The sequence below is a fragment of the Echeneis naucrates genome, chromosome 13, assembly GCF_900963305.1.
Source record: "Echeneis naucrates chromosome 13, fEcheNa1.1, whole genome shotgun sequence".
In the NCBI taxonomy this organism is placed as follows: domain Eukaryota; kingdom Metazoa; phylum Chordata; class Actinopteri; order Carangiformes; family Echeneidae; genus Echeneis; species Echeneis naucrates.
Window position 1 is genome coordinate 11384880 of NC_042523.1, and position 24583 is coordinate 11409462.

General features: G+C 39.8%; 3 protein-coding genes across 3 annotated transcripts; 1 reads left to right on the forward strand and 2 right to left on the reverse strand.

Moving 5' to 3' along the window:
• Positions 1-511: 511 nt before the first annotated feature.
• Positions 512-4719, reverse strand: LOC115052835 (extracellular calcium-sensing receptor-like). Its single transcript, XM_029517212.1, has 7 exons — positions 4688-4719; positions 3884-4093; positions 3516-3804; positions 2485-3291; positions 2168-2395; positions 1546-1669; positions 512-1416 (listed from the first exon to the last, which is right to left on the reverse strand). The coding sequence occupies exons 2-7, from the start codon at positions 4090-4092 to the stop codon at positions 512-514; spliced, it is 2562 nt and encodes an 853-aa protein (XP_029373072.1). The 5' UTR covers position 4093; positions 4688-4719.
• Positions 4720-6463: 1744 nt separating this feature from the next.
• On the reverse strand, positions 6464-9403 carry LOC115052834 (extracellular calcium-sensing receptor-like). The gene is made up of 6 exons (XM_029517210.1): positions 9246-9403; positions 8872-9160; positions 8035-8790; positions 7719-7946; positions 7513-7636; positions 6464-7362 (listed from the first exon to the last, which is right to left on the reverse strand). The coding sequence occupies exons 1-6, from the start codon at positions 9332-9334 to the stop codon at positions 6464-6466; spliced, it is 2385 nt and encodes a 794-aa protein (XP_029373070.1). The 5' UTR covers positions 9335-9403.
• Positions 9404-18849: 9446 nt separating this feature from the next.
• On the forward strand, positions 18850-22626 carry LOC115052832 (extracellular calcium-sensing receptor-like). The gene is made up of 10 exons (XM_029517208.1): positions 18850-19007; positions 19156-19459; positions 19678-19764; positions 19892-19999; positions 20126-20292; positions 20477-20954; positions 21084-21308; positions 21400-21523; positions 21633-22105; positions 22186-22626. The coding sequence occupies exons 1-10, from the start codon at positions 18883-18885 to the stop codon at positions 22624-22626; spliced, it is 2532 nt and encodes an 843-aa protein (XP_029373068.1). The 5' UTR covers positions 18850-18882.
• Positions 22627-24583: the final 1957 nt, after the last annotated feature.

Consider the following 24583-nt stretch of genomic DNA (forward strand, 5'->3'; position numbering starts at 1 on the left):
CCATAATTTCAGAAAACCACAGCAAGTCTTTGGGGATAAGTGAGTTGTGCTGAGTCTTGTTGTATAATGAATATTTAATTTAAAACACTACTTTTAATGAAAAGCTGTTTCCTCAAAAACAAGGGAAACTTTTTTTTTTAATTTACAAAAAAACTAAATGGAAAACTCTCCCATCACACCAAGGTCTCTAAAACCAGAGCTGAACTTTATTTTCCATAGAGAAAGGGTTATGAACATGAAAGCCAAATTTAACCATATCCCAAACAGCATCTGTGCTTCCTTTTCAAATGTAATGTATTATAAATCTCATATATATGAAAATTATAAGAATATCAAATTATCTATGCAAAGCAAAGGTACAATTTCACGGTGCCATTAGCAGTTACATTATTCTGTGCATCAAAAAATAAATAAATGAATAAAACTGTTATCAAGCAAGTTATCTACATATTGTTCTGTAGCACGCAGAAAGACGTTGTTAGTGTTAGTAATACTGTATTCTCGTTTAGATTTATTTTAATTGGCTTCTCCCCATCATGTGTTTTTTAGTATTCCTCTCTGGTTTCAGCAGTAATATGTAACATTTTGGAGCATAAATGCAGAAAAGCAACCCAAAGCTTGAGGCCAGAATAGCAAATATCTCTACAGCCACAGTGAACTTACCAGGGGAGCTGACATAAGCCGGGATAAAGGTGAGCCAGACTGCGCAGAATATCAACAAGCTGAAAGTGATGAACTTAGCTTCATTGAAATTATCAGGCAGCTTTCGAGCCAGAAAAGCAAGGATGAAACACAGCACAGCCAGGAGACCTACGTACCCCAACACAGCCCAGAAGCCTACGGGTGAGCCTAAATCACACTCTAGAATAATCCTGTCAGTTGCATGAGCTGTATTTCTGTAGGGGTAAGGTGGAGCAAGAGTTAACCAGAGCACACAGACCAAAACCTGCAGAGAAGTACAGCTGAGCACACCTGTTTTCTGAAGAGGAGCAGAGCACTGAGGAAGTGTGCTGGCTGGTCTTCTATTCCTAAAGGCAAACACCACTGCCACAGTTTTCGCTAAGATGCAAGACATGCATAAGGCGAAGGTGATGCCGAATGCTGTGTGCCGCAGCATGCAGGACCACTCAGAGGGCCGACCGATGAAGGTCAGAGAACACAGGAAACACAGAGTGAGAGAGAGGAGCAGCAGGAAGCTCAGCTCTGAGTTGTTGGCCCTGACAAGAGGTGTGTGACGAAACCGAAAGAAAATATATAACACCACTAGTGTTAAGCTTGCTCCAAATAATGAGAGAGTGGCGAGAAGGGCCCCCATGGTTTCTCCATAAGATAGGAACTCGATCACCTTTGGAACACATTTGCTGTGATCTTCATTTGACCAGTACTCCAGTGAACACAGTGAACACTCGACAGAATCTGAATAGAAAACATGATATGCTGAAATGTGTTGCTGTGTGCAGTTCGAACAGTTAAAATGATCGCACCCATTAAGGAATGTTTCGAATGTGAAATAATAAATGAGAAATTAGGAAAATGTTTACGAACTGTTGGAGTCGCTGATCTCTCCAGCAGCACAAGCGATGCAGGAGAAACAGCAGATGGGTTTGCCTTTAATCATAGCCTGCCGGAAACCTGGCAGACAACTCTCACTGCACACAGACTGTGGCCTCTGCAAAGACATCAGAACTAAGTCTATTCATCCTGTAGTCCAAAAACATGGTAGAATTTATTGGCCATAATATAGAAATAAACATAATATTGAGGATTTTTGTCAGCTTAAAATTTTTATTTAACACTTTGTTCCAAGACATGATTCTATGGCAGGAATTAAGTGTGGCACCTAAATATCTTGGATAATGGTTAAACCTTCTTTTCTTTTGTTTTTTGATAGTAGATTGCGTGACAGGCAATTATGATGAATGCTCCCCTACATTAGATTTTGACAACGTATCAGAATTCCACTTAGAATTTTCTGAAAACGGTCCTAGCTAAGGGTTAAGTGGATAGTTCTTGTTCAATTAATCTACAGCAAGTCTACAAAAGTTCTTTTTTTATTACTTTTTCTCTTTAACAAAGGTATTTTCTGCTGAACCACATCTTCTACAGCCCCACAAAACAAAAAACACACTTGACTATGTTAAGTACTCCAAACGTAGGCCTTTCATACCTCAAAGGATCCATCAGCCCATATTATATTTATTCCGTTCATGGTAAACTGTTTTCCATTTGGTAGTGAAGCATCATAGCTTCCCACAGCGACAAACACTGTATCTCCTGCTTGGTTTTTCTGCCAGTTCACAAGCTCATATGTTGCTCTAGGGTCTCCATTTTCATTAAAATATACTCTCTCCCCTGAAGGAAGAGTGAAATTCACTCTTTGGAGATTTTCTACCACCTATAAATACAGAACTATAGTGAAAATAATGATTTATGAAGAACTATATATTATTTAGATTGACATAACTTAAGAAGTTAACCTCTTACCTGCTTTGGCTTTAAAGGATCTTTCCATTTACATGACTGGTTCATCTCACCAGCATTTTCATCACATTTGAATGCGTCATGCAAGGCATAAGCCACAGCATACACAGCCTTATAGACATTGTTAGTGATCCTCAGTTCTGACACATCAGTGAAAGGATTATTTATGTCATCGAGTCTCTCAGAACCAGAGCATTGGATCTGCCCATGCATACTGGGGTTGAAACTGCAACCAAAGGATTCTTCCCAGAACTCTCTCAGTATATCATTCTGAGGGTCATGACATGGGTTAACCTGGAAAAGAAACTCTTGCAGGCCTGCAATCTTTGACTTTCTGATGGTAAAGCCCAGAGACCCTGTCAGGATGGCAGCGTACCTCTTACTGGCTATATGACCTGCTGTAATCCAGGATTCACTCCCAACCCACTGCAAGCCAGTCACATTTTGCTTCACAGCCTCCTCAAGGAGAATGTTCAAATCGTTTTGAGCAAGGAAAGCAACTAAGACTTTTGCGGTACCATGGCGGATTATTCTGACAACCCTGGCAACCTTTTCACTAGGGTCATTTCTCGAAATGGCTTCTGAGTATTCAATACAAACTCCTTCCTGAGTTGCAGCTGATATAAATGTTGCCATGCCTTCATTCCCATAGTCATTCTCACTTCTAACTGCCCCAACCCACATCCAGCCGAAGTGCTTTACCAGTTTTGCCAGGGCTCTGCTCTGGTAGTAGTCACTGGGGATGGTTCTGAAGAACGAGGGATACTCCTTTCTGTTACTCAGACATGCACAGGTGGCAAAGTGGCTGATCTGATGGGACAGAAAGACAAAGATATATTAGTAGAAAAAAAAAAAAGACTGTACACCAACTGAAGCACAGTCCTTGAAATAGCCATAATACCACCAGAATTCAGAAATCGGTTTTTGGAGACAGTTACTTTCTGATAAGTTGATTGTCAGTTCTGGAAAGTCAGAATAAACTGAGATCAAGCGTTTGGAAAAAGAGAAAAAAATATACACAACACAATATTTACCACTGGTATTTGGAAAATCCCTGAAACCTGTAGTATTGCAATCGTCGACGAGGACTCAGAGGCACCAACAATGGCATGAACAGAAGACTGGAAGGAGCAGGTTTTTCCCAAACTCCTTTCCTCTCCATTCATCAGACTCATCACTGCACGTGTTGCAGGCAGTGTTGATCCACAGCTGTCAAAAACTTTATAACCAAGTGAAATATTAGGCAGTAGAGAGCTGCTATTGTTGATCTCCTCAATGGCAAAAATCATTGTTTGGGCGAAATGAAATTCTCTGAGATTCATCCTGAAAAGAATAACAGTTTTTGGACTTTATGCAACTTCTCTTTAGAAACCAGCAAATAAGAAAGGTTTATAAAGATCACCTGGAGCATTTGAGTTGCTGTGGCATATCTGTGAAGGAAAGAGAAGGCTTTGAGATTTCAGTATGGATGGAGAAGGCTCCTCCAATAGTGAAATCCCCTTCCTTGGATAACAGAGGAGACTCTGTGCTGCCCAGCATCTTACAGTGCGCGCGGTCCTCCTTTGCCCCTAAGGCTTCGGCAAAAAGCAATACAAAGCAAAACAATAACATCACACTGACACATTCACTCATCTGATACAAAGGACACACGTGAAGAAATCTGTGTACTGCAATGACTTCTTCTCTCATAGACCAAAAAACATGTAGCTCCTGGGCAGAGTCTTATATTGCTGCAGAAATGAGTCCTCTGATGAGATCACAGTGTGATGATGTCAGACCGCTTTGGAAATAATATATTCCAATTTTAAGCCCATTATGATATTATCACTGTTATAAATTATTTATAGTGTCACTTTGTTGTCATGAGTCAAATGGACTATATCTATATGACACACAAAGACTCAACTGAACTAAATAAAAAAAACTATTCCACTTGACTGTGGTCAGAAACGTGTTAGCTTGTTGTTAATTATGTTGAGAGAATCTATAGATTTTCATGTTATACAAATGTACAATCATAAATATGTATGTTTTGAAAGGATTTGCAAGAATTCTACAAATATTAATTGCATTCAGCGCTCGTGTTAAGCAGACAGTACAAGATTTCTTATCTTAATGCTTTTTTTTGTTTGCATACAACCGTTATATGGTATGTGCTTTAACCACAACCCTTCCTCGACCCTAAACACAGTGTAGCTGTCATGTACTGAAAGTAATGAGTTTTAAATACAGTGAATTAGAGGTGAACTAGCTAAAACAGCGCCACCATGTTTATGTGCTAACATGCTAAAGTACTGTCAGTGATCAGCAACCAGCATTAAAAGAGCCATTTGGGCGCGATTCCCACCAATTAAAACATATTTGTTATATATAATAACTGTAGTTTGTTGGATTTTGTAAATAAAAGATCTACATTGTATTCTCCTCACAAACTTTTCGCTTTTTCGGATGTATCCATGCGTAGCTTCCGGGGTCGGCAGTCACCAGTCACCACTCTCACACATTCCTCAGTAAAGAGGCCACTGTTGGCCCGTGAAGGGGGGATCATGAAAAGTGGTATCGAAACATCGATACTCACACCTTAGTTTTAGTATCGATTACTCTGATACTGTATCGATACGCCTTGACAAATTCGAAATAAAAGCGCATGTGTCACATCCGAATATTTTATTGTACCTTATTTCGGGGTTTTGTGCTGAAGCCCTCCCCCCCAGCATATAATTGAACGAGCCGATCAATGTCACGTGACCAGAAAAGCAGCTAGTTAACCGTGGCTGTTCGTAGCTTGCTAACAACAACTTGGTCTGGGCGAAGTTTTCACCAGTGGAAAAAACTGCAGCAAGGTACAGTTTAAGTGGTAAGGACTGTCATGTGATTTGTCTTCAAGTTTAATATTTCGATATTAAAAAGTCCCAGAAATTATTGGTATCGATTAAATGTGTTTAAAAAAGTGACCGACATTATAGGAATCACAAAGGTTTGGTATCGCCCATCACTAAAACAAGATGCGACGCATATTTTATTTCAATGCTCCAAGATCACCTAAATCTCCAGAATCACAATTATTACACTAAACAAAATCACCTGGATAAATAAATAGTGTATTTAGAATAAATAACCACGATTTATTTGTTTTTTGCTCTTCTAAGTGTTTGTATGTTAAAATGAACAAACACTAATTAAAAAAGAGATGAAGGCACAGTTGGCTCTTCATACAGCTGAGTCTAAAGCTGTACTTTGGGGGCTCTGGGGTCATTTCAGCCGGTTACAGAGATAAGCTTGATCTGACTAATCCTGGTAAAAGACTGCATCATATGAATTAGTTTCATGTGACCATCATTTTATTCATTCTGGTATTTACTGAAAAAGCCAACATGCAATACTCAACATGAATTAATATCATGTACTGCTTTGAGGTGTGAATGAATGCAGTTGATTTAATGCTGATTAAAAACTGAAATTAAAGATGGTGGCTATAGAGAAAACTCTTCCCTGGTTCTATTATTAGTTATTAGTTATATTTTTTTTATGCAGAAAACAGCTTAAGGCAGAATTGAAACAGTGTCACTTTCTGTAACATTTGTTTGTAAAATAAGTGCACGATAAGGCCCCTGTCTAAGTTTGTTGATATTCATATAAAATACAAGAAAGGTGAATACAGTGATTTCTCAATTAAAATCATTTCCTATAAAACAATTAAAATTCACTGGAAATCACTTTTGATTTAACATTTCCATTTTTTAACCGTCTGCAGTACTAGGTAAGATTCAAGATATAATGATATTATCTGCAATAAAAGTTAAACAGTCAGCCTACAATGTTGAGCTGACTTGGCTAAAAGAGTAACTGCTTTACTGCCTGGCTGCTGGTGTCGAAAAAAATTAACTAGCATATATGTTTCATTGAATTGTATGCTCAGGTCATGCTGAAATTTACGGAGAGCCAAGATATACCATCTGATTTATAGACTGAATCATATTAACTATGCTTTCCCCATCAGATGTTTCTTTGTATTTAGCTCTGGTTTGAATACAATAATAAAGCATTTTGGTGCAAATATGCACAAAAGGATCCCATAAGTGGAGGCCAGAATGGCAAATATCTCCACAGCCACAGTGAACTTCCCAGGAGAGCTGACATAAGCCGGGATAAAGGTGATCCAGACTGCGCAGAATATTAACATGCTGAAGGTGATGAATTTAGCTTCATTGAAGTTGTCGGGCAGCTTTCGAGCCAAAAAGGCAAGTACAAAACATAACACAGCTAAGAGTCCTATGTATCCTAACACAGCCCAGAATCCTACAGCTGAGCCTAAAGCACACTCAAGAATAATCTTCTCCTTATAGTGGCTCATGTTTTTGAAGGGAAAAGGAGGATTGATTGTCAGCCAGAGTGTACAAATTAAAACCTGTATGAGAGTGAAAGTCAGAACGCTGAGTCTCTGCTGTGTAGGACCAAACCACTTCATCACATTACTGCCTGGAAGTGTAGCTCTGAAGGCCATTAGCACCACGATAGTTTTCCCCAGAATACAGGAGATACAGAGGACGAAGGTGATGCCGAATGCTGTGTGGCGCAGCATGCAGGACCACTCAGAGGGCCGACCGATGAAGGTCAGAGAACACAGGAAACACAGAGTCAAGGAGAAGAGCAGCAGGAAGCTCAGCTCTGAGTTGTTGGCCTTTACCAAGGGAGTGTCCTTATTAATCAAAAATAGAGTAGCCACAACTGAGGTGAGGAGTAAACCAAACAAAGTGAAAAAAATAAGTATTATACCCATAACCTCAGTGAAAGAGAGGAACTCCACAGTTTTCAGAATACATGCATTTCTCTTTTCATTGGACCAATACTCCGCTGGACACTTTATGCATCCATTAGAATCTGTAATAGAGATAATGTACTATTATTGTAATTTCATCAATTACATCCTAAAAATTTGAATGAGAGACTGCACCATAGCAAATTTAAACATTATGCAGTGTGAGCAAGCAAAGAGTGTAACCCAGTTGCTATATTTCAGGTTGGTGGCACCTGTGGTGTTGCTGATTTCTCCCTCTGCACACGGGATACAGTCGTAGCAACAGACGGGTTTTCCTTTCTGAAGGACTTTACGAGTTCCTGGCTGACAACTCTCACTGCAAGCTGATACAGGCAACTTTGAAAAAGAAGAATAATTTTTCAAACATTCAAAATGAGTTATTGGCAATTTGCATGGTCATAGCAAACCCTAGCCTTACCTCTCTCCCTTCCCCTGGCCACATTATGGCTTCAGTTTTGAGGACAAACCTCTGTCCTGGCGGCAGGGAGGCGTCATAATAACCCACCGGTTTGAAGTGGACCCTCCCGTCAGATCTACGCTGCCAGTTCAACACCTCGTACCGGGCCACGGCTGATCCAGTGCTGTCGAACCACACCTGGTCCCCGTTCTTAATTGTAAAGTTCACTTTCTTTAGAGATTCCACAACCTAAAAATCAGAAAGACAAAATTCTGAGTAATTATCTGGATTCACAAAACTCAAACCTAGAAATAAGCAGTTTAGCCGTCATCATCACCTGCCAGGGTGTGACCTTCACCATCTCATCACATCGCTGACAGTTTGAGCAGTTTAATATGCTGTGCAGAGCATGAGCCACAGCATAGATGGCTTTATAGATGTTTGTGGAGTATCTCAGCTCTGACACATCATCATTGCTATTTTTTAGCTCAGATATATCATTGTTTTCTATGCATGCTGATGTTTCTGCCATGCTGCCCCGATTTCTCTCCTTGCAATTAAAATCTCTCTCCCAGAAGTCTCTGGTTAAGAAATGATCCAGGCCGCTGATATTGGCCTTTTGTACAGCAAACCCCAGTGAACCTCCCAGCACACTAAAGCTGGAAGGGGTCACAAGGCTGTCAGCTGTGATCCAGGCCTCCACACCGATGAACTGTCGGCCTGTGATGTTGTGCAGACTCAACTGCTCTAGCAGATTGTTCATCTCGACGTGGGCCATGAAGCTCACAATGACTCGGGCAGTGCTCTTACGAATAACTTCCACTACTTTCATGAGTTTTCCTGGTTCAGCTCTGTGAAATTTCTCTGTGTATTCTACACACACGCCTTCCTCGTGTGCTGCGGCGAGGAAGATGGCCATGCCGTTGTTACCATAGTCACTGTCACTGTTGACTGTTCCAACCCAGGTCCAGCCAAAGTGCTTCACCAGCTGGGCGAGAGCTCGGCTTTGGTAGAGGTCACTAGCAATGGTTCGAAAAAATGAGGGATAGTCTTTCCTGCTGCTCAAACATTCACAAGTAGCTGAATGACTTATCTGAGAATACACAGAGAGAAGGACACAATAGGAAAGGTTTAAAATAATACACACTTTGATACAAATAGACATCCATCTTACCACTGGTATTTTGAATGGTCCTGTAGTGCGGGACAACACAATGGTCGAAGATGACTCAGACTCCCCAATAATGGCATGAATAGCTGACTGACCATAGCAGCTCTTTCCCACAGTCCGCTCATTACCATTCATCAAGGCCATCACTGCACGCATTGACGATAATGTTGAGCCACAGTTGTCATAAATACGGTATCCAATAGAAACATTGGGAAGAAGAAAGTCACTTTTATTAATTTCTTCTATTGCAAAAACCATAGTCTGGGCAAATCGAAACTCCCTGAGGTTGACACTATGACAAAAAAAAAAAAAAAAAGGCAAAATAGTTGTATTCGAGAATACAAAATTCATGATTGTTACACATTGCATGGAATTACCTGGAACATGTGAGGCGTGTTGGTTTCATTGTAAAAGACAGTGGAGGTTGGGTTATCTTGCTGTGAATGGAAAAGGCTCCCCCAACCATGACATCTCCCTCTTTGGACAACAGAGGGAACTCCGGGCTCCCCAGTACCTGACAGAAAGGAGTCTCCCCTGTTGCTCCAAAAGCCAGCAGAAGCCCTGCAGAAAACAGTCCAGTCATCGATGGTGACATGCTGTACTCACAGATCCTGACGGGGCAGAGTCCTCCAGGCCTGCGTCAAAGCCAACTTCAATGTTACGTTTTATAATTTTTGCTCATGGAAAGGTTCACTGGCCTTTTCCTAACCAATCAGAGATAAGTGAGACTGAGCAGTGTTGATTGGACTTCATGTGACGTTAAATTATTGCGCAAGTAAATGCGCCAGTAATAAACACATATCATATAGAGCAATATGATAACCCAATGCAATTTGTTTGGCTAATCTGCATTAGGAGTGCTTGTCTTGCTTACAATATTTCTGGACATTAATGCACCATTTGCACCAGTCATCACTGACTGAAATGTACAGTGTAGTTATGCCTAAGGGGAAAAAATAGAGTTAAACGGCTTTTAGGAATTCTTGTCCATCTATTACTAAATTCACATTATTTCTATTTATTAAATTATATTAACTGGCCATTATTCATCACAGTGTGTGTTGAATAAAAAGTTTTTCCTACGGACGAGCAAATATTAGAGCCATTTGATATTTTACACTTTTATTCAGAACTGTCTTACTAACCTCCTTTATTTCCATCTTACATAATAGTTTTCTTATGTTTTGACGCTTCAAGAGTTGACAATGCAGTTATAAGTGCAAAGTTTTGGAGGCCGTATGTTTTTTACACACATATTGTTTTTGAATATGTTTGGCTTCTCTCACTGAGCTGAAAAATGTAAAAAGCACAGTACAACTGTTGAAAATTAAAAAACAATTTAACTACATTTTTGCAAGGAAGGTGAGGAAGATTTTTCCTGAATAATGATGCTGTTTGGAGCACTCAATTATACTTTTTTATCAACAACACCTTAACTTATTTAGTGCATTTATTGGTGTAAATAATTGTTCCCTCTGCAAATGTCAATGCAATCTCTACAATAACATAAAATCTTAAGTTATTACTAATGCTTTAATCGTAATTTCTTCATATTGTATTCAAAAGCATTTCATCATTAAATCATTAAATTGACCACGTACATAATGACATACAAAAATTATACTTGTATGTGTATATCCTCATTCATACGTTATTCACTTATTGTGCCTTGTTTACATTATGATTTTACGGTGATGTCACATCATGTTTTTGGGGAACTCTGCTTATTGATAAGGGAATTTAAGTTTCACTTTTGACAGCTTATAAAAATAAACAATTTGACACCTGATTTAACAAGGCATCGGCCCATGTGATGTTCAATTTGATGTTATTGTTATTTCTATGCCAAAGGGGTGATTAGGAGTGAACCGATATGCCTCATAGGCCCTTTTTAATTAAAAAGAAATTGTTGTTGTTATTATAAAGAGACTTCTAACTTGATGTAACTATTTAAGGCTCTCCAGAGGGTTTTTCTCTCAGGAGCTGATGGAGTAGGAACACTTGTAGTGAAGTGCAGCTGTGTCATGCCTGATCATGACTTACCTGATGAGGCTCAAAACCACCCAAACAAACCAACAATCTCCCTCAAGACCTCCGAGCTCTCTCCAGTCAGCCTCCACGCCTATGCTCGGGGCTCAAACTGGAAACTTTCTGTCAGAGTTCTTGCATCATGATGCCCGTGAGACCCCAGCATGGGAACTTTTTCAAGACTGTACCCTGGAGTCGAAAAGTCTGACCCCTATTTTTGTTCATTATGTTGCTTATTAAACTCAACAAACTTCAAGAAAGAAAAAGAAACTTCCATAGAAACTTCATTTATGATAGTTTGAAGGCATTCAGTTAAATTTTGTACTAATGTGTGAGATGTACCACTCATTTTAACATGTGACAATAACTTTACTAAATAAAATATGCAATTTAATTGATGTTGCACTGACGCATGGTACACAGCTTAGTTAAATGTAGAAATTGTAATTGTAATAAGAGTCCTTATTATAAGAGTCCTTAACCTAATGAATGATGGGCAGCTGGTACAAACGAATATTTCCAATTAAAAAGTAAAGTAGACACATGGAATAGCACAAAGTCCAGACACACAGTCACCTCACACCAATAACATCACCGAAATCAACAAGAAAATATGAAATTGCGGTGCTTTCAATGTTGTTGCTGCTATGCTGTTTCAGTGGATACCCATTTATCTGGTAATCTTGTTAATATGTTTTTTTTCCCCCAACCCCTCTCCCCCACATACACACCACTCCACATTCTAAGGAACACAAATTACTCATACCATGGACAATTTTGCCATCTACTGGCAATAGTATCTAAAAGCTGAAGCGATGATAGATGTGATGGCTGAGATTATGCTGCTACTGGTGGTGATTTAAACAAAGTGCTCCAATAGACATTAATTTATTCATATTCTATTGCTTATCTGTTTCTGGATCGCGGGGGGTGCTGGAGCCAATCCCAGCTCACTCTGGGCGATGGTGGGGTCATCCTGGACAGGCCACCCGTCCATCACAGGGCCAACACACAGAGACCAACAACCAATCACACTGACACTCAGACCTACAGACAATTTGGAGTCACCAGTTAACCCAAACATGATGTCTTTGGACGGTGGGAAGAAACCCACGCAGACACGGGGAGAACATGCAAACACACTGAAAGGAGTAATACATTTGGGTTAGCGTGATGTTCTCAGTTAAAACCAGCAGAGAGCCTTCTTGCTCTACACTCTACCACTTAGTCATCTGACAGAAGGACCGTGCATGTAGCAGAACAAAATACTGCTAAATATTCAAACAATAGCTGTTGGTGAATTGGTATGGTTATTATGTTTATATTTAACTTGTATGCAAACTGGTCTAAATATATGTTTGGATCCATGTCTTCCCAGAGGCAGCATGTCAGTCTTGCACAGAATTAGATAAAATCCTGATGATTAATTTTAATACGATGTACGAGTACATAACAAGCTTGTCATCATTTTGAGTGTACGGTATGTGTTTCAACTATTAATTGACATGATCTAATTGTGTTAATGGTTATGTGGTATTTAAACTGAATGTATTTCTCGATAAATGCCAAAATAAAGGTCACTGTATTCCAGAAAGACACTTCTGTGCACAGCTTCAAAACTGAATTAAAAATACTTCCAAATCAGTAATCAATGGATGACATTATGTGACCTTCCAAATTACAGGGGAACATTTGATTTGATGGGCCACTACAGATGCACCAAGTTTGTTTTTGAAAGCCCTTCGGCACCATAACGATCGGGCTAAGGTCATCTTTTATGCCGATTCTTCTCTGCCCATAACTGGCTGTGTGATGATTACACAGACACCTGAAGAGGCCCGCAATCCTAAATGTCTCCAAGCAAATATGACATTTGTCAAGGGATTGCTGATGATCTGGGTTGCTTCTGCAAAGCCTGCATCCAGGCAGCTTCATCTCTGCGAGAGATGAACAATCCCACTTTTCTGCCCGACTGTGTATGCATACCAAACAACGGGTGAATGGGTGAATTTAAACATCCATCCTCATATGCAATTCCTCTTGAAATTTGAAATTAAATGAGTTAAAAATCAGTTAACCAAGCCAGGTTATTTGAAATATTTGTTTCCAGCACTGTGATAAAGTCAGGGTAAGCCAATATACATTAAGGCTAAGGGATTCAATTATGTAAAAAAAACAAACAAACCATAATGATTAGTCCTTTCTAACTTTAATAAGTATGAATTATGATATAGGCTTATGCTTCATTATTTTGTGATACTACATGCACACTATTTCACACGGTCTATGTAACAATTAGCTTTATTCATCTTATTTAGTTAAACTACTCTTATCAGTGTTTTACAGCTAAAGCTGCAAACCATGTTTTTTAATATGGACCCTGCATTTATTGATGGCTGAATTCAGAAAGATTACGTTGCATGCAAACACAAAATCATTTCAATGAAAAAGTATGCATAGCACATTGTACAAGCAGTGCACAATGTAGGACAAACTTTGCTTCAATCTCTGCATCACTAAAATATTTATTGTATTTAGAACTGAATCATGACTGATGCAATTGTGCTAATTAATGTGAGTGGCTTGTTGTGAAAGAGACAAGATCACTTTCCATTAAAACTCAAAATCAATTAATTTCCAACACCTGCTGAGCTCCTGCTTCATGGCCTCAGGCGGGGATGTCATCAGTCTTGTCGTAAACACTTGCTTGTCTTTGCTTGCCCAGCTGGCCCCCTTGTTCCCCCCTCAGCCCCCTGGGTAAAAGGTAAATTGGCAAGTTTGGGATGATGCCATGATGCCACTTTCCTTCAATAATATACACAATAACAAGTTTTAACTGCCTCCCAAGTGTCTATTATGAATCAGTGCATGTCTTTGTTTATAAATGACTTAAAATAAGAAATAAAAAACAACTCTGAGAATTTTGATAGGTTATTTCCCTGGTGTACAAGTTCACAAACAAGTCATCTCCCTGAACCCATAACACACACACACACACACACACACACACACACACACACACACACACACACACACACAGCTCCTGGTACATTTTCAAAACATTTAATCAGACCTTTTCTTCTTTTTGTCATTTTAAATATATGAACACATTACTTTTAGATTTCAATGTGATTTGCGGTTTTAATCTATCATATATATTGGAATAGATATTATGCTCTCTAGGAGACTTTCTTGCAGAACCCACATTTGCCATCGACTTTGAGAGTATGAACATTTGTCTGTCTTATGACAAGAACATTTTCTCTAATTTTGCTAATGATTTCTGGAAATGAAGTTATATCAAGAATACAATTAGTCCTTTATCTTAATATAAATCAGTAAGTAAATTAAACTTCACTGGTCATGCTAATGACTGTGGTCTCTTTTACGAAGCTATCTACCAGGACTGTGACCAGCCTTCCATGGCTTTATCATCAACTCATTTTGCAGACTCTTAAAAAGTAACAATAATATTATGCAACAATTATCCAACAATTATAACAATAACAATAACAATAACAATAATATCCATTGATGTGGGTGAAATAACTTCATAAATTGTGATTGAATGATAAATTAATTAATCAATGCAATGAATGCACAACATTTCAGTAGCGAAACAAACTTCATCAGACAAGCAATTGCAGATTTGAAATTACTGGGCTGAGATGTGCCCTGTAATACCTGGAAGAGAATTAAAAACAAAAAACAAATCACAGCAATAACCTAAACGATGATAAACTATAATCCCATCCTAAACTTTCTTCATATGCGATACATTACAGCCATATACAGTGTGGCCTCAATCGTTTTGGCAGAGCTAAATAGAGGAAGTGCACGAAAGGGGAGAGGGGTATGACAGAAGTGAACAATGTTGCAGTTACATGCTCTGTGAATGTCCAGAATGTCCTCCAGGAGGAAATTTGGTACTAAAAGCTTGTTCTGATTGTGTCACAATGGAGAACAATGCCACATTCATTCTGGACATTTAGAAGAGATGCTCTGCCGAGGTCAGCTGCTGCCGCTTTCCCCTATGCTGTTGTGATAATGATCAAACAGACGGGCTAGACTCATTTGCTTCTCTACTGCAGATAAAGTCCTCTGCAATTAACACTCTATTCATCCTTTCAGTTACTGAACTGAACTAACATCACTAAAGAGCCATAGAAACTTTGTGAGTGAGATGGAACGCTAAACAGATAAACCAATAAACCAAGCTGAACATTCATTCAAGACTGTAGAATGCAATAGTTTTATTTTTAAGATAGTATTTATTTTTTAGTTTCTTCCTTTTTATTAACAAATTTAATCAGCAGTGTGTAAAGCAGCTCAATCCACTGAAGTGACAATGTTAACCAGACGGCCCTTTCCTCTGAAGCGTCTCGTCCACCCTCACTCAGAAAGTTTCAAAGTCCGAACAGTTTCCTCCTGAGCTTGAAGTTAAGCTTCTCCTGACAAGCCCACTAGCAAGAGATGAGTTTTGATGCTGAGCCCGCAACATTCCTTAAATCCCACACTTCCACCTAAATGAGTTGCTGTAAACAGCTTTTATGAGCAGGCTGTTTAAAAAAAGCAGACTGACACCTTTTTCACTGCCAGCCAGGTTTTCCTGTCTGCTCAGACTGAGGACACCCACAGAAACGGTGTAGGAGTCTCATCCCCAGGACGAGTTAGAGCAGAGGTCTCAACAGGGGGTCTGCAGAGGTACTGCAAGGGTGGGGGTGCGAAATATTTTTTAATACCCCCCCACAGACTTTGATGACGTCTTCACAACCTTCACTGATTTGTACTTTATCTTGCTAGAAGGCAAGAAGTATGGTGGGATTCATTTTCTATTTGGACCCATCTGTGACATCTTTGAATTAATTCATTCATTCAAATTGCACTGCATACACACAAGAAGATTGTTTTCATCCACACAAATTTATTTTTTTGTGTGATAAAAACAGAATTTAGAATTGAACTGTTCCACATTCTGCTTGTTCCACATTCCATGTAGGAACCTGGCTTAGCGTTTAATTATGGGACCAAAGAATGAGGTCAGCTCTCTCATCAGCATGGCTGTTTTAGCTGGCTAGGTTGGTCATTGATGGTGAAGTTCGCATTAGCCTGGCAGTTTTGTTTTTGATTTTGGTTAACTGAGAAAAAATACTTGATTCAGCTATTATAGCAACGAATACTTGACAAATTAAACACTGTGAAATTGAACAATCTTTCTAAAGCACACAATTTCTGGAAATGACTTCTGAGTTTCGGAAGATCATGATTGACCACAGGTCTTTATACCAATGTCAACACAGCATGAGGACAAGTTTTTTTTTACCCAGCATTATGTCAATGTTCAAGTTAAAGGTCCATCAGTCCAGATGTCCCTTTCCCAAGTAACATTTTTCAGCTCAGACATATAACTTTTCTGGTATGTGACTGTAAAACCTTCAATGGGTGGCGCCCAAGAGGCTTCTTAATCAGATGTTCAAACCTTCGTTGAAGGGGATCACCCACATCCAGACTGCTTCACACTTGCTGTAAACCATCCAAGCGCATACTGAATGTGATGAAGCCAACACATTAATATCATTCAAATAGTCCTGAGGTTTCCATATTGGGAACACTCTAAACCTTCATATGAGAAATCAAAAACAGAATAGCAGCACTTTTGCAGACTCAAAAAGATATGTTTCCTCTTAACATAATCCAGCCAGCAAGGAAGATTCCTCCAAACATATTTGTTGTTGATTTAGGGTGGTATATCTTTGTAGAGACATAATTTCTAAGAGAGCCTGAGCATATAAGGCTTTAAAGTGAGCACCGAAATAGTATTGACTCTAAAATTAACCAGGGAAAAGGTTCAAGTGGGGGTGATATGTGACCATCTGTTGGATCCTATTAAAATCCTGGCAGCCAACATGAAGAGATAAAAGCCTGCATTTGCATACCGCAGACCTGGGTTTGGCAGTGTTTGGTAGGTGAATGAAATGGTTAAGTCAGTGTCCTACAGTACGCAACTCAAAGGTCATAGTGTGGTCAAAAATCATCAAGATTACGCATGTTAGATTGATGAGGATAAGACTTAAAGTACATTTTGTAACATTTACACCATAGTCATGTTTAAAGAGTTAGCACAGAATTTATCAAACTCACTGGGTTTAAGTTAGAAATGCAACTTGCCATTTTATATACACAGGGAAATGAAAACAGGTCCTGTACTAAAGAAAAAAAAGATACCACAGCAGTACCCACAACAAACCTGTATTCCCTAAGAAATGCTGTGACATAAGGAGAGAACTATAATACACTCCTGGAAATGCCATCTACGCTTCAACCTGTGTATTCAAATATGAAGGATGGCAATATCAAAAGCTGTGCAAAGATCCAATAAATAGAAATGTTCAGAAATTGAAGAACATCAAAACACTGAAATTCAAGAGAGCCCTCTCAGTGAATTATTGTTTTTGCACCAACAGGATGGCCTTCCTTTCTTTTCTGTCCATTATTCTGCCTTTTTGTGCGTTTGTCTGTATGTTATTGGACTTCACAGAATGCAGTGCAACACACAAAACTCAAGGGCTTCAATTATCTTGCATTGCATTTCCCAATGAGGACAGCTGGCACAGTTGCAATCCCATTGTTGTTCACTTCTAATGTACTTGTTTCCAGAAACAAGCCTGACTCTGTATCTAAAATAGCACAGGATGTTCTGAGACTTACATCATAATAATTAAAGGTTTACATATGAGAGAAGACAACTGCTCTCGTAATTCTGAGCTTTTGTCGGGAACGCCTGCCCTTCCACTCCTGAATGTCACACAGGGACATATTAAGTGAATAAGGAAACCAATATGACCTGAGGCAGCACAACACTCAGCCTGTAAAATGCTCTTCACTTCATACTCTGTGGTGCTCTGTTTTGTAGCCTGCAGGGCTTGTCCTGCTAATGATATCCACAAAACTCAAATGGCTCACCGTGCCAAACCTGCTCAACTCCTCAGAAGCATGTTTCATATGAGAATATATCAGTTATCTTTTACTGCTCCATTTGGAGCAATGTAATCTTTATCCTCTTTCTGTTCTTCACACTGAAAAATATTTATAAGCTTTTTATGTTTCCATATGTTTGATACAACTGAGAAGCTTTCCTCCGACTCTCAGGTTCATGATATGCTTCTGTCTACAAACACTGTGTGTGCATGTGTGCGCGCATGTGTGTGTGTGTGTATGTGTGTTATTGTATGGGTTTGAAAGATGTAACTTTGTTCAGCAGCCCCCGGTGACATGTCTCTACTGTCTGCCTCTTCAAATCACTGAAGGATGGGTTGGACCCAGTCAGGCATGACACCAAGACATGACACAGCGCTTGTCCTTTTCCATTTTACTCAAGTGCTCATTCTGGTTCCTTGTTATTGTTGTTACAAACTGTGAAGGCTCTTTTTCCACCGATCAGAAGCCAAGCCGAAACAAAGTCAATTTGACAGTTGTGATATGGAGTAGGAGGTAGACTATATATGCTGGAGGGCTGGAGGGCAGTATCTCTCACTTGACACGAGAGACTGCACAGTTTTTGTTCAGGAGTTTAACATTAGCTATCTCCACTGATTTTATTTGTAGAGCTACATCTTTGTGCTGTCATTTATTATGATGGCAATTATTTTCATGATGGATTATTTTCTGTGCCTGAAATCTTACTTTGTATTGACAACTGACAAATTGTTTGGTGCTTTGTTGGCTAACAGTATTTTTTTGTAACTAATTTGTTGTTTGTCGTCTAAATGTTTCCTATTTGAACAGTAATAGAAATAGATTTGCTTTGGAAAGTTCATAGTGGTGTATTTTAAGGAAAGTATGAATCATTTTTGGAAACAATTAACAGAACACAGTTTTTCATTAAGAAGGACTGAACTTGTGTTTTTGGGTCTCCTGTTGTTTGGGATGTTTCCCTGCGACTCACATCAAGAGCAAAGACAGCAGTGTAAAATAATCCCAGGTTCCATGCCTCTGCCTGTGCTGAGGAAAAAGGGGGACATTATCTTGGGGGGACTTTTCTCCCTTCATGACACGGTGGCAGAGCCCAACCTGTCCTTCACCTCTGCACCTCCTCCCACAAAGTGCACCAGGTAAGGTTTTTTTTTTTTTTTTTTTTTATAAGAAAGTCTTCAAATTTCTTCCGTAAATGTTTATGACTGAGTTTAAGTGGTTTCTTTACAGAGATTCACACGCGTTATTTTGCTCAAAATTTAAACTGCTTCAACCGTCTTCTTCCAGGTTTAACTTTCGAACATTTCGTTGGATGCAAACTATGATCTTTGCAGTTGAGGAGATCAACAAAGCTGGCCAACTCCTTCCTAACATCACACTGGGCTATCACATCTATGATTCATGCAGTACACCCCATCAGGCTCTAAAGGCTGCCATGGAGTTAATGGGAGCTGGGGAAAGCTACGGGCTCAGAGATGGGACACAGAGTAAAGACTCCTGTAATTGGACTGTACCAGCTGTGATAGGAGATGGAGGCTCTACTCAGTCTCTAGTTGTGGCCAGTTTCCTGGGAGTCTTCCATGTGCCGCAGGTCAGTTGGCCCCTCTGTCTTACTAACTAGCTTGTCTCGCTGGTTCTTTATCATGTATCAACGACACAGAGCGGAACACATGTACAGCAGAATGCAGTTTTTTGTTTTTACAGTCTTGAGGAGTGTCAGACTCAACAGTTTTCATGCAAATTCAATACATGTAATTAACCTTCGGGTGAGTTAAATACAACTGACTGAATGTTTTTTCTTCCATTCAGGTGAGTTACTTCTCCAGCTGTGCGTGTCTCAGTGACAAAAAGGAGTTTCCTGCCTTTTTAAGGACAATGCCCAGTGACTTCTTTCAGGTCAGCATAAACATTCACGTTGTTCACAGGAGGACCAAACCACAAGCACAGGCATGTCCACATTTTGTTTTGGAAATCATATAAATAACTCCTGTCTCCTTCATTCTTTTGCTCTTACATCTTCCAGGTAGATGCACTTGTACAACTTGTCAAACATTTTGGCTGGACTTGGGTGGGTGTGATTGCAGGAGATGATGACTATGGCCGCCAAGGGGCACAGCTATTTGCTGATAAGGTGGGTCAAACACTCATAAATACTGGTCTATAATATCAAGTTTTAACACAGTGGTATTTATAGCATCATTTTTAGAACTTATTGAACACTGAATTCAGTGCCATGTGCCCTCTTTTACTCCCTCAGGTTAGAAAGTTAGGTGCTTGTATTGCCGTGCATGAGATCATCCCTAAGAACCGGGCACAGACTGCAATTTCATCTATTGTCTCCAAGACCCACTTATCTGGGGCCCAGGTGATTTTAGTGTTTGCTGTGGAACAAGATGCAGCAGCATTGTTTGATGAAGCACTCAGGTATGATCCTTCTTTTCAGATATAATATTTATAACATTGTAAAAGCTCCCTTCTGAGAATGTTTGTCTCTCTAAATTTGGTACATATCTCTTTTTTTTTCCTGCGTTTGTCCTCATAGTTTAACAGCACAATGCCAACTTTTATGAGATTGATGCACTTATATTGGTACATATCTTGACTTTAGAGTGGGGCTCTTTGGAATACATTGGCTGGCCAGTGAGGCGTGGAGTACAGCTGCTGTCCTCTCCTCCCCAAAAAAGTACCACCATATCCTTCAGGGGTCTATGGGCTTTGCAATTCGGAAAGCACAGATTCCTGGACTGCAAGACTTTCTTCTTCACTTTAATCCCACGACCACAGATGCCCTCAATGATCCATTCCTGATATCTTTCTGGGAAGAGATGTTTCAATGTAGCTTGAGTGTCCAGATTGATGGCCAGGAGAATAATGTTGAGGGTAAACCTCTATGTTCTGGAGCAGAAGAGCTGCAGAATGTAACAAATATTTACTCAGATGTGTCCCAACTAAGGATTTCCTACAACGTTTATAAGGCTGTGTATGCCATTGCCCATGCACTCAAGGCCATGAGAAGCTGTGTGAAAGGAAAAGGACCATTTCCTCTGCAAGCCTGTCCAGATAAAGACAATATTCAGCCATGGCAGGTAATTTCCTATATGCGCTCTAATTCAGGACAGATTAACAAAAATTCCAGTGATGCGGAAACAATATTTAGAGATTTTTTTTTTAATTAATATTTTTTTGTTGTGATCATAAGGTCTTTCTTCCCATAGCTTTTTCATTACATAAAACAGGTGGAGTACATTAATTCATTTGGGGATGAAATCAAGTTTGATGAGAACGGCGACCCTGCTGCCATGTATGACCTGGTTAACTGGCAGCTGAGTCCAAATGGAAAAATGCAGTTTGTCACAGTTGGAAAATTTGATGAGGTGACAGGAAAACAAAAACTCCAGATCCAGGAACACAACATTGTATGGAATGGCAATCAAACCAAAGTAAGCCTGTTTATGAATTGGATTGCATTGGATTGTACGATAACATTCCCATTATATGACCAGTGTAGTGTGTGCTTCCTCTGCTCCGTAGGTCCCCCTGTCATTATGCAGCAGCATTTGTCCCCCAGGTACCCGGAAGGCAATCAGACCTAACTTCCCTATCTGCTGCCATGATTGTGTGGTTTGTGCAGCTGGGGCGATTAGCAATCAGACTGGTGAGGAAAGACTGCTTAACCACTCCTTGGCTTACAATTGACCTTTGTGCAGTTGCAGTGAAAAAAATTCACAAATTTGCAGTTTAACATTTTCTGGTCTTTCCTTCAGATGCCATAGAGTGCATGCGCTGTCTCCCAGAGTTCTGGTCCAGCGCTGACAGAACAGCCTGTATCCCAAAAGAGGAGGAGTTCCTCTCCTTTTGCGACATTATGGGCATCACTCTTATGGTCATTTCCCTTATTGGCTTTTTCTTCACCTGCGTCGTGGTCTTCATATTCCGCTGCCACAGAGCCACCCCCATAGTCAGGGCCAACAACTCTGAGCTGAGCTTCCTGCTGCTCTTCTCCTTGACTCTGTGTTTCCTGTGTTCTCTGACCTTCATCGGTCGGCCCTCTGAGTGGTCCTGCATGCTGCGCCACACAGCATTTGCCATCACCTTTGTCCTCTGTATCTCCTGTATTCTGGGGAAAACTGTAGTAGTGCTAATGGCCTTCAAGGCGACTCTTCCTGGCAGAAATGTGATGAAATGGTTTGGACCTGCACAGCAAAGGGCAATCATCATCTGCTGTACACTTGTCCAGGTAAGGACTTGTCGTTCTTTCTGAAACATAAGAGGAGTACATGCTCAAATGTTTGAAAAAAGACATTTTTTTTAATTCAGGTGATCCTCTGTACTGTGTGGCTGCTTGTTGCTCCGCCGTCTCCACGACAACTGATGCCACGTGAAAGTGCGATCGTCATCCTCCTGTGTGATGAAGGTTCAGGCGTGGCATTTGCTTTGGTTCTGGGCTACATTGGCCTGCTGGCCGGTCTTTGTCTTGTGTTGGCCTTCCTGGCAAGGAAACTCCCAGGCAACTTCAATGAAGCCAGGCTCATAACCTTCAGTATGTTAATTTTCTGCGCCGTGTGGCTAGCCTTTGTGCCTGCCTATATCAGCTCTCCAGGGAAGTACGCCACAGTCACAGAGGTGTTTGCTATCTTGGCCTCGAGCTATGGACTACTGGGCTGCATCTTTGCACCAAAGTGCTACATAATCCTGCTAAGGCCAAAGAAGAACACTAAGAAACACTTGATGTCCAAAGTTTCTTCTGACAAATTTTAGTACAAGATTAAATAATTTTACATTTCTCCTCCAGATTATTAAAATGCAAACTTCAGTCCAATTTGTGTAACAAATCAGTATCTGAGTGGTAAAATGTATGAGGTAGTTCCTGTCCTTGAATGTGGCCGGTTTCATTTTACCACCAGATGGTAGTAGTGTGCTGTCAGTGCTCCCTTCTCTTATTCAATCAATCCCATCAGGGACTGTACAGCCATGTTGTAACACGTCATTATTCTAACCAAAAACTTCCCCCAATGTCATTTCATTTACTTATTTCCTTTTAAACCCAGCTGTCACTCCTTACAGAAACAAAACAAAACAAAACAGTTTGAACTAGTCCAGTATTCACAGAATTCAAGACTCCTGGTCATCGGCTCCAGTTTACACACATACACACACACACACACACACACACACACACACACACACACAAAGCATACTTTTCTCCTATAAAATGGTTTTATTTTTTCAGCCACTGGCTGGCTGACACTTTTTGATACCCTCAGTGGAAATGTGAATGACAGCTCAGTGCCAGATCTGAATGGGATTTGGCAGCAGTGTCCAAGCTTATTTGACCTGAGATAGAGTGATGAGGCCCAGGGTCTCAGAGGTATGCTTTGTTGAAATCCCTGCTGTCATTGGTTAATTAAATCCTTGTACTCCAGAGGCCCTTTACATATAAGCATCATGTCTTGCTGTTCCCTACAATAACAAACTACAACGTCAGACATTTTTCAGGCTCTCCACAGCTGCTCTCCAGCAAGCATTGATTATCCACCGCTGATTGATCTGTTGTTCCTCCTCAGGCGAAGGAATAAATTGGAAGATGAAACGACTTCGGGATCTTTCACGTCTAACATAAAGAGCCAGGGGAAAAGGTGTGGGGAAGAGCAGTGCTTTATTGACACTGTATCACTCGATTTACATTTATTATAAGGCAGTATGACATGGATCAATTTGCCTTCATAATGCCCAGTCTCTGTTTCATTTCAATGAAAAATGCTTCAAATCATCACATTATTTGCTTGATTGAATTAAGGCAAACAGAACAGATTATTTTCATTCAAGGGTTAAATAATTAATTAGGATTGAATGAGAAAACACTGTGCAGTAACCTCCTCAGTAAAATGAATGGGCCATCAAATTACAGGCACAGATATAACCAAGCTTGTCATAGCTGTGAAAAATATAATAAAAGTGAGTGAAAGTAGAGAATTCACAAAATTCCATTCTGACAAAGAATATGCTTATTCAAAAATACAATCATGTCATCAGTAATTGTGCACAAGTTTGAGCAGGAATGTGTTTCTTTAAGGTAAATGCTGAGCATGTGCAAACAGATACAGTCTGCCAACGACAGAGCCTAAGCATTCTATTATGAATACACAGTTGTGATCTGCTGTCTTTTGAAAGAAAGTGTCAGCAGTGATTTGGTTCGGGGGGGATAAAATAAAACAAACTGTAACTATAATATGATTCTGTAGCCCTGCAGTAAATATCCTTTTGTGGCAGCCAGTAATTTTGGTTTGTTTTGACAAAGTCAAACGTGATGCTGTATTATTATGGTCTCTTTTGAAAAACTACTCTATAGAGCTGCTAAGCAAATATTCTGTTGGTGTCACAGCTGGCGCTGTTCACAATACATTTTTGACTTTTACTTGACAACTATACTACTGTAGATTTCCCCCCCCTGCATGTTAATGTTGATGTGTTTGCCAGTTAAACCAGCAAATCACAATTACAAAATTACACAATTACAGTTAGTATCACAGTCAGTTTTTCCTCTGTTAAGCAGATTTTCAAGGTATTGTTATTGGCACTATAAAGATAAGAAATTTCTTTGTCAAGTTTCAAAACGATATGTAAGATCAATAAATCAACCAATTGAACTTTATTTGCACCAGATATTGCAGTTCAAACTGCTTCACAGATGACTGCTAAGCCCCCCCAAAAGACA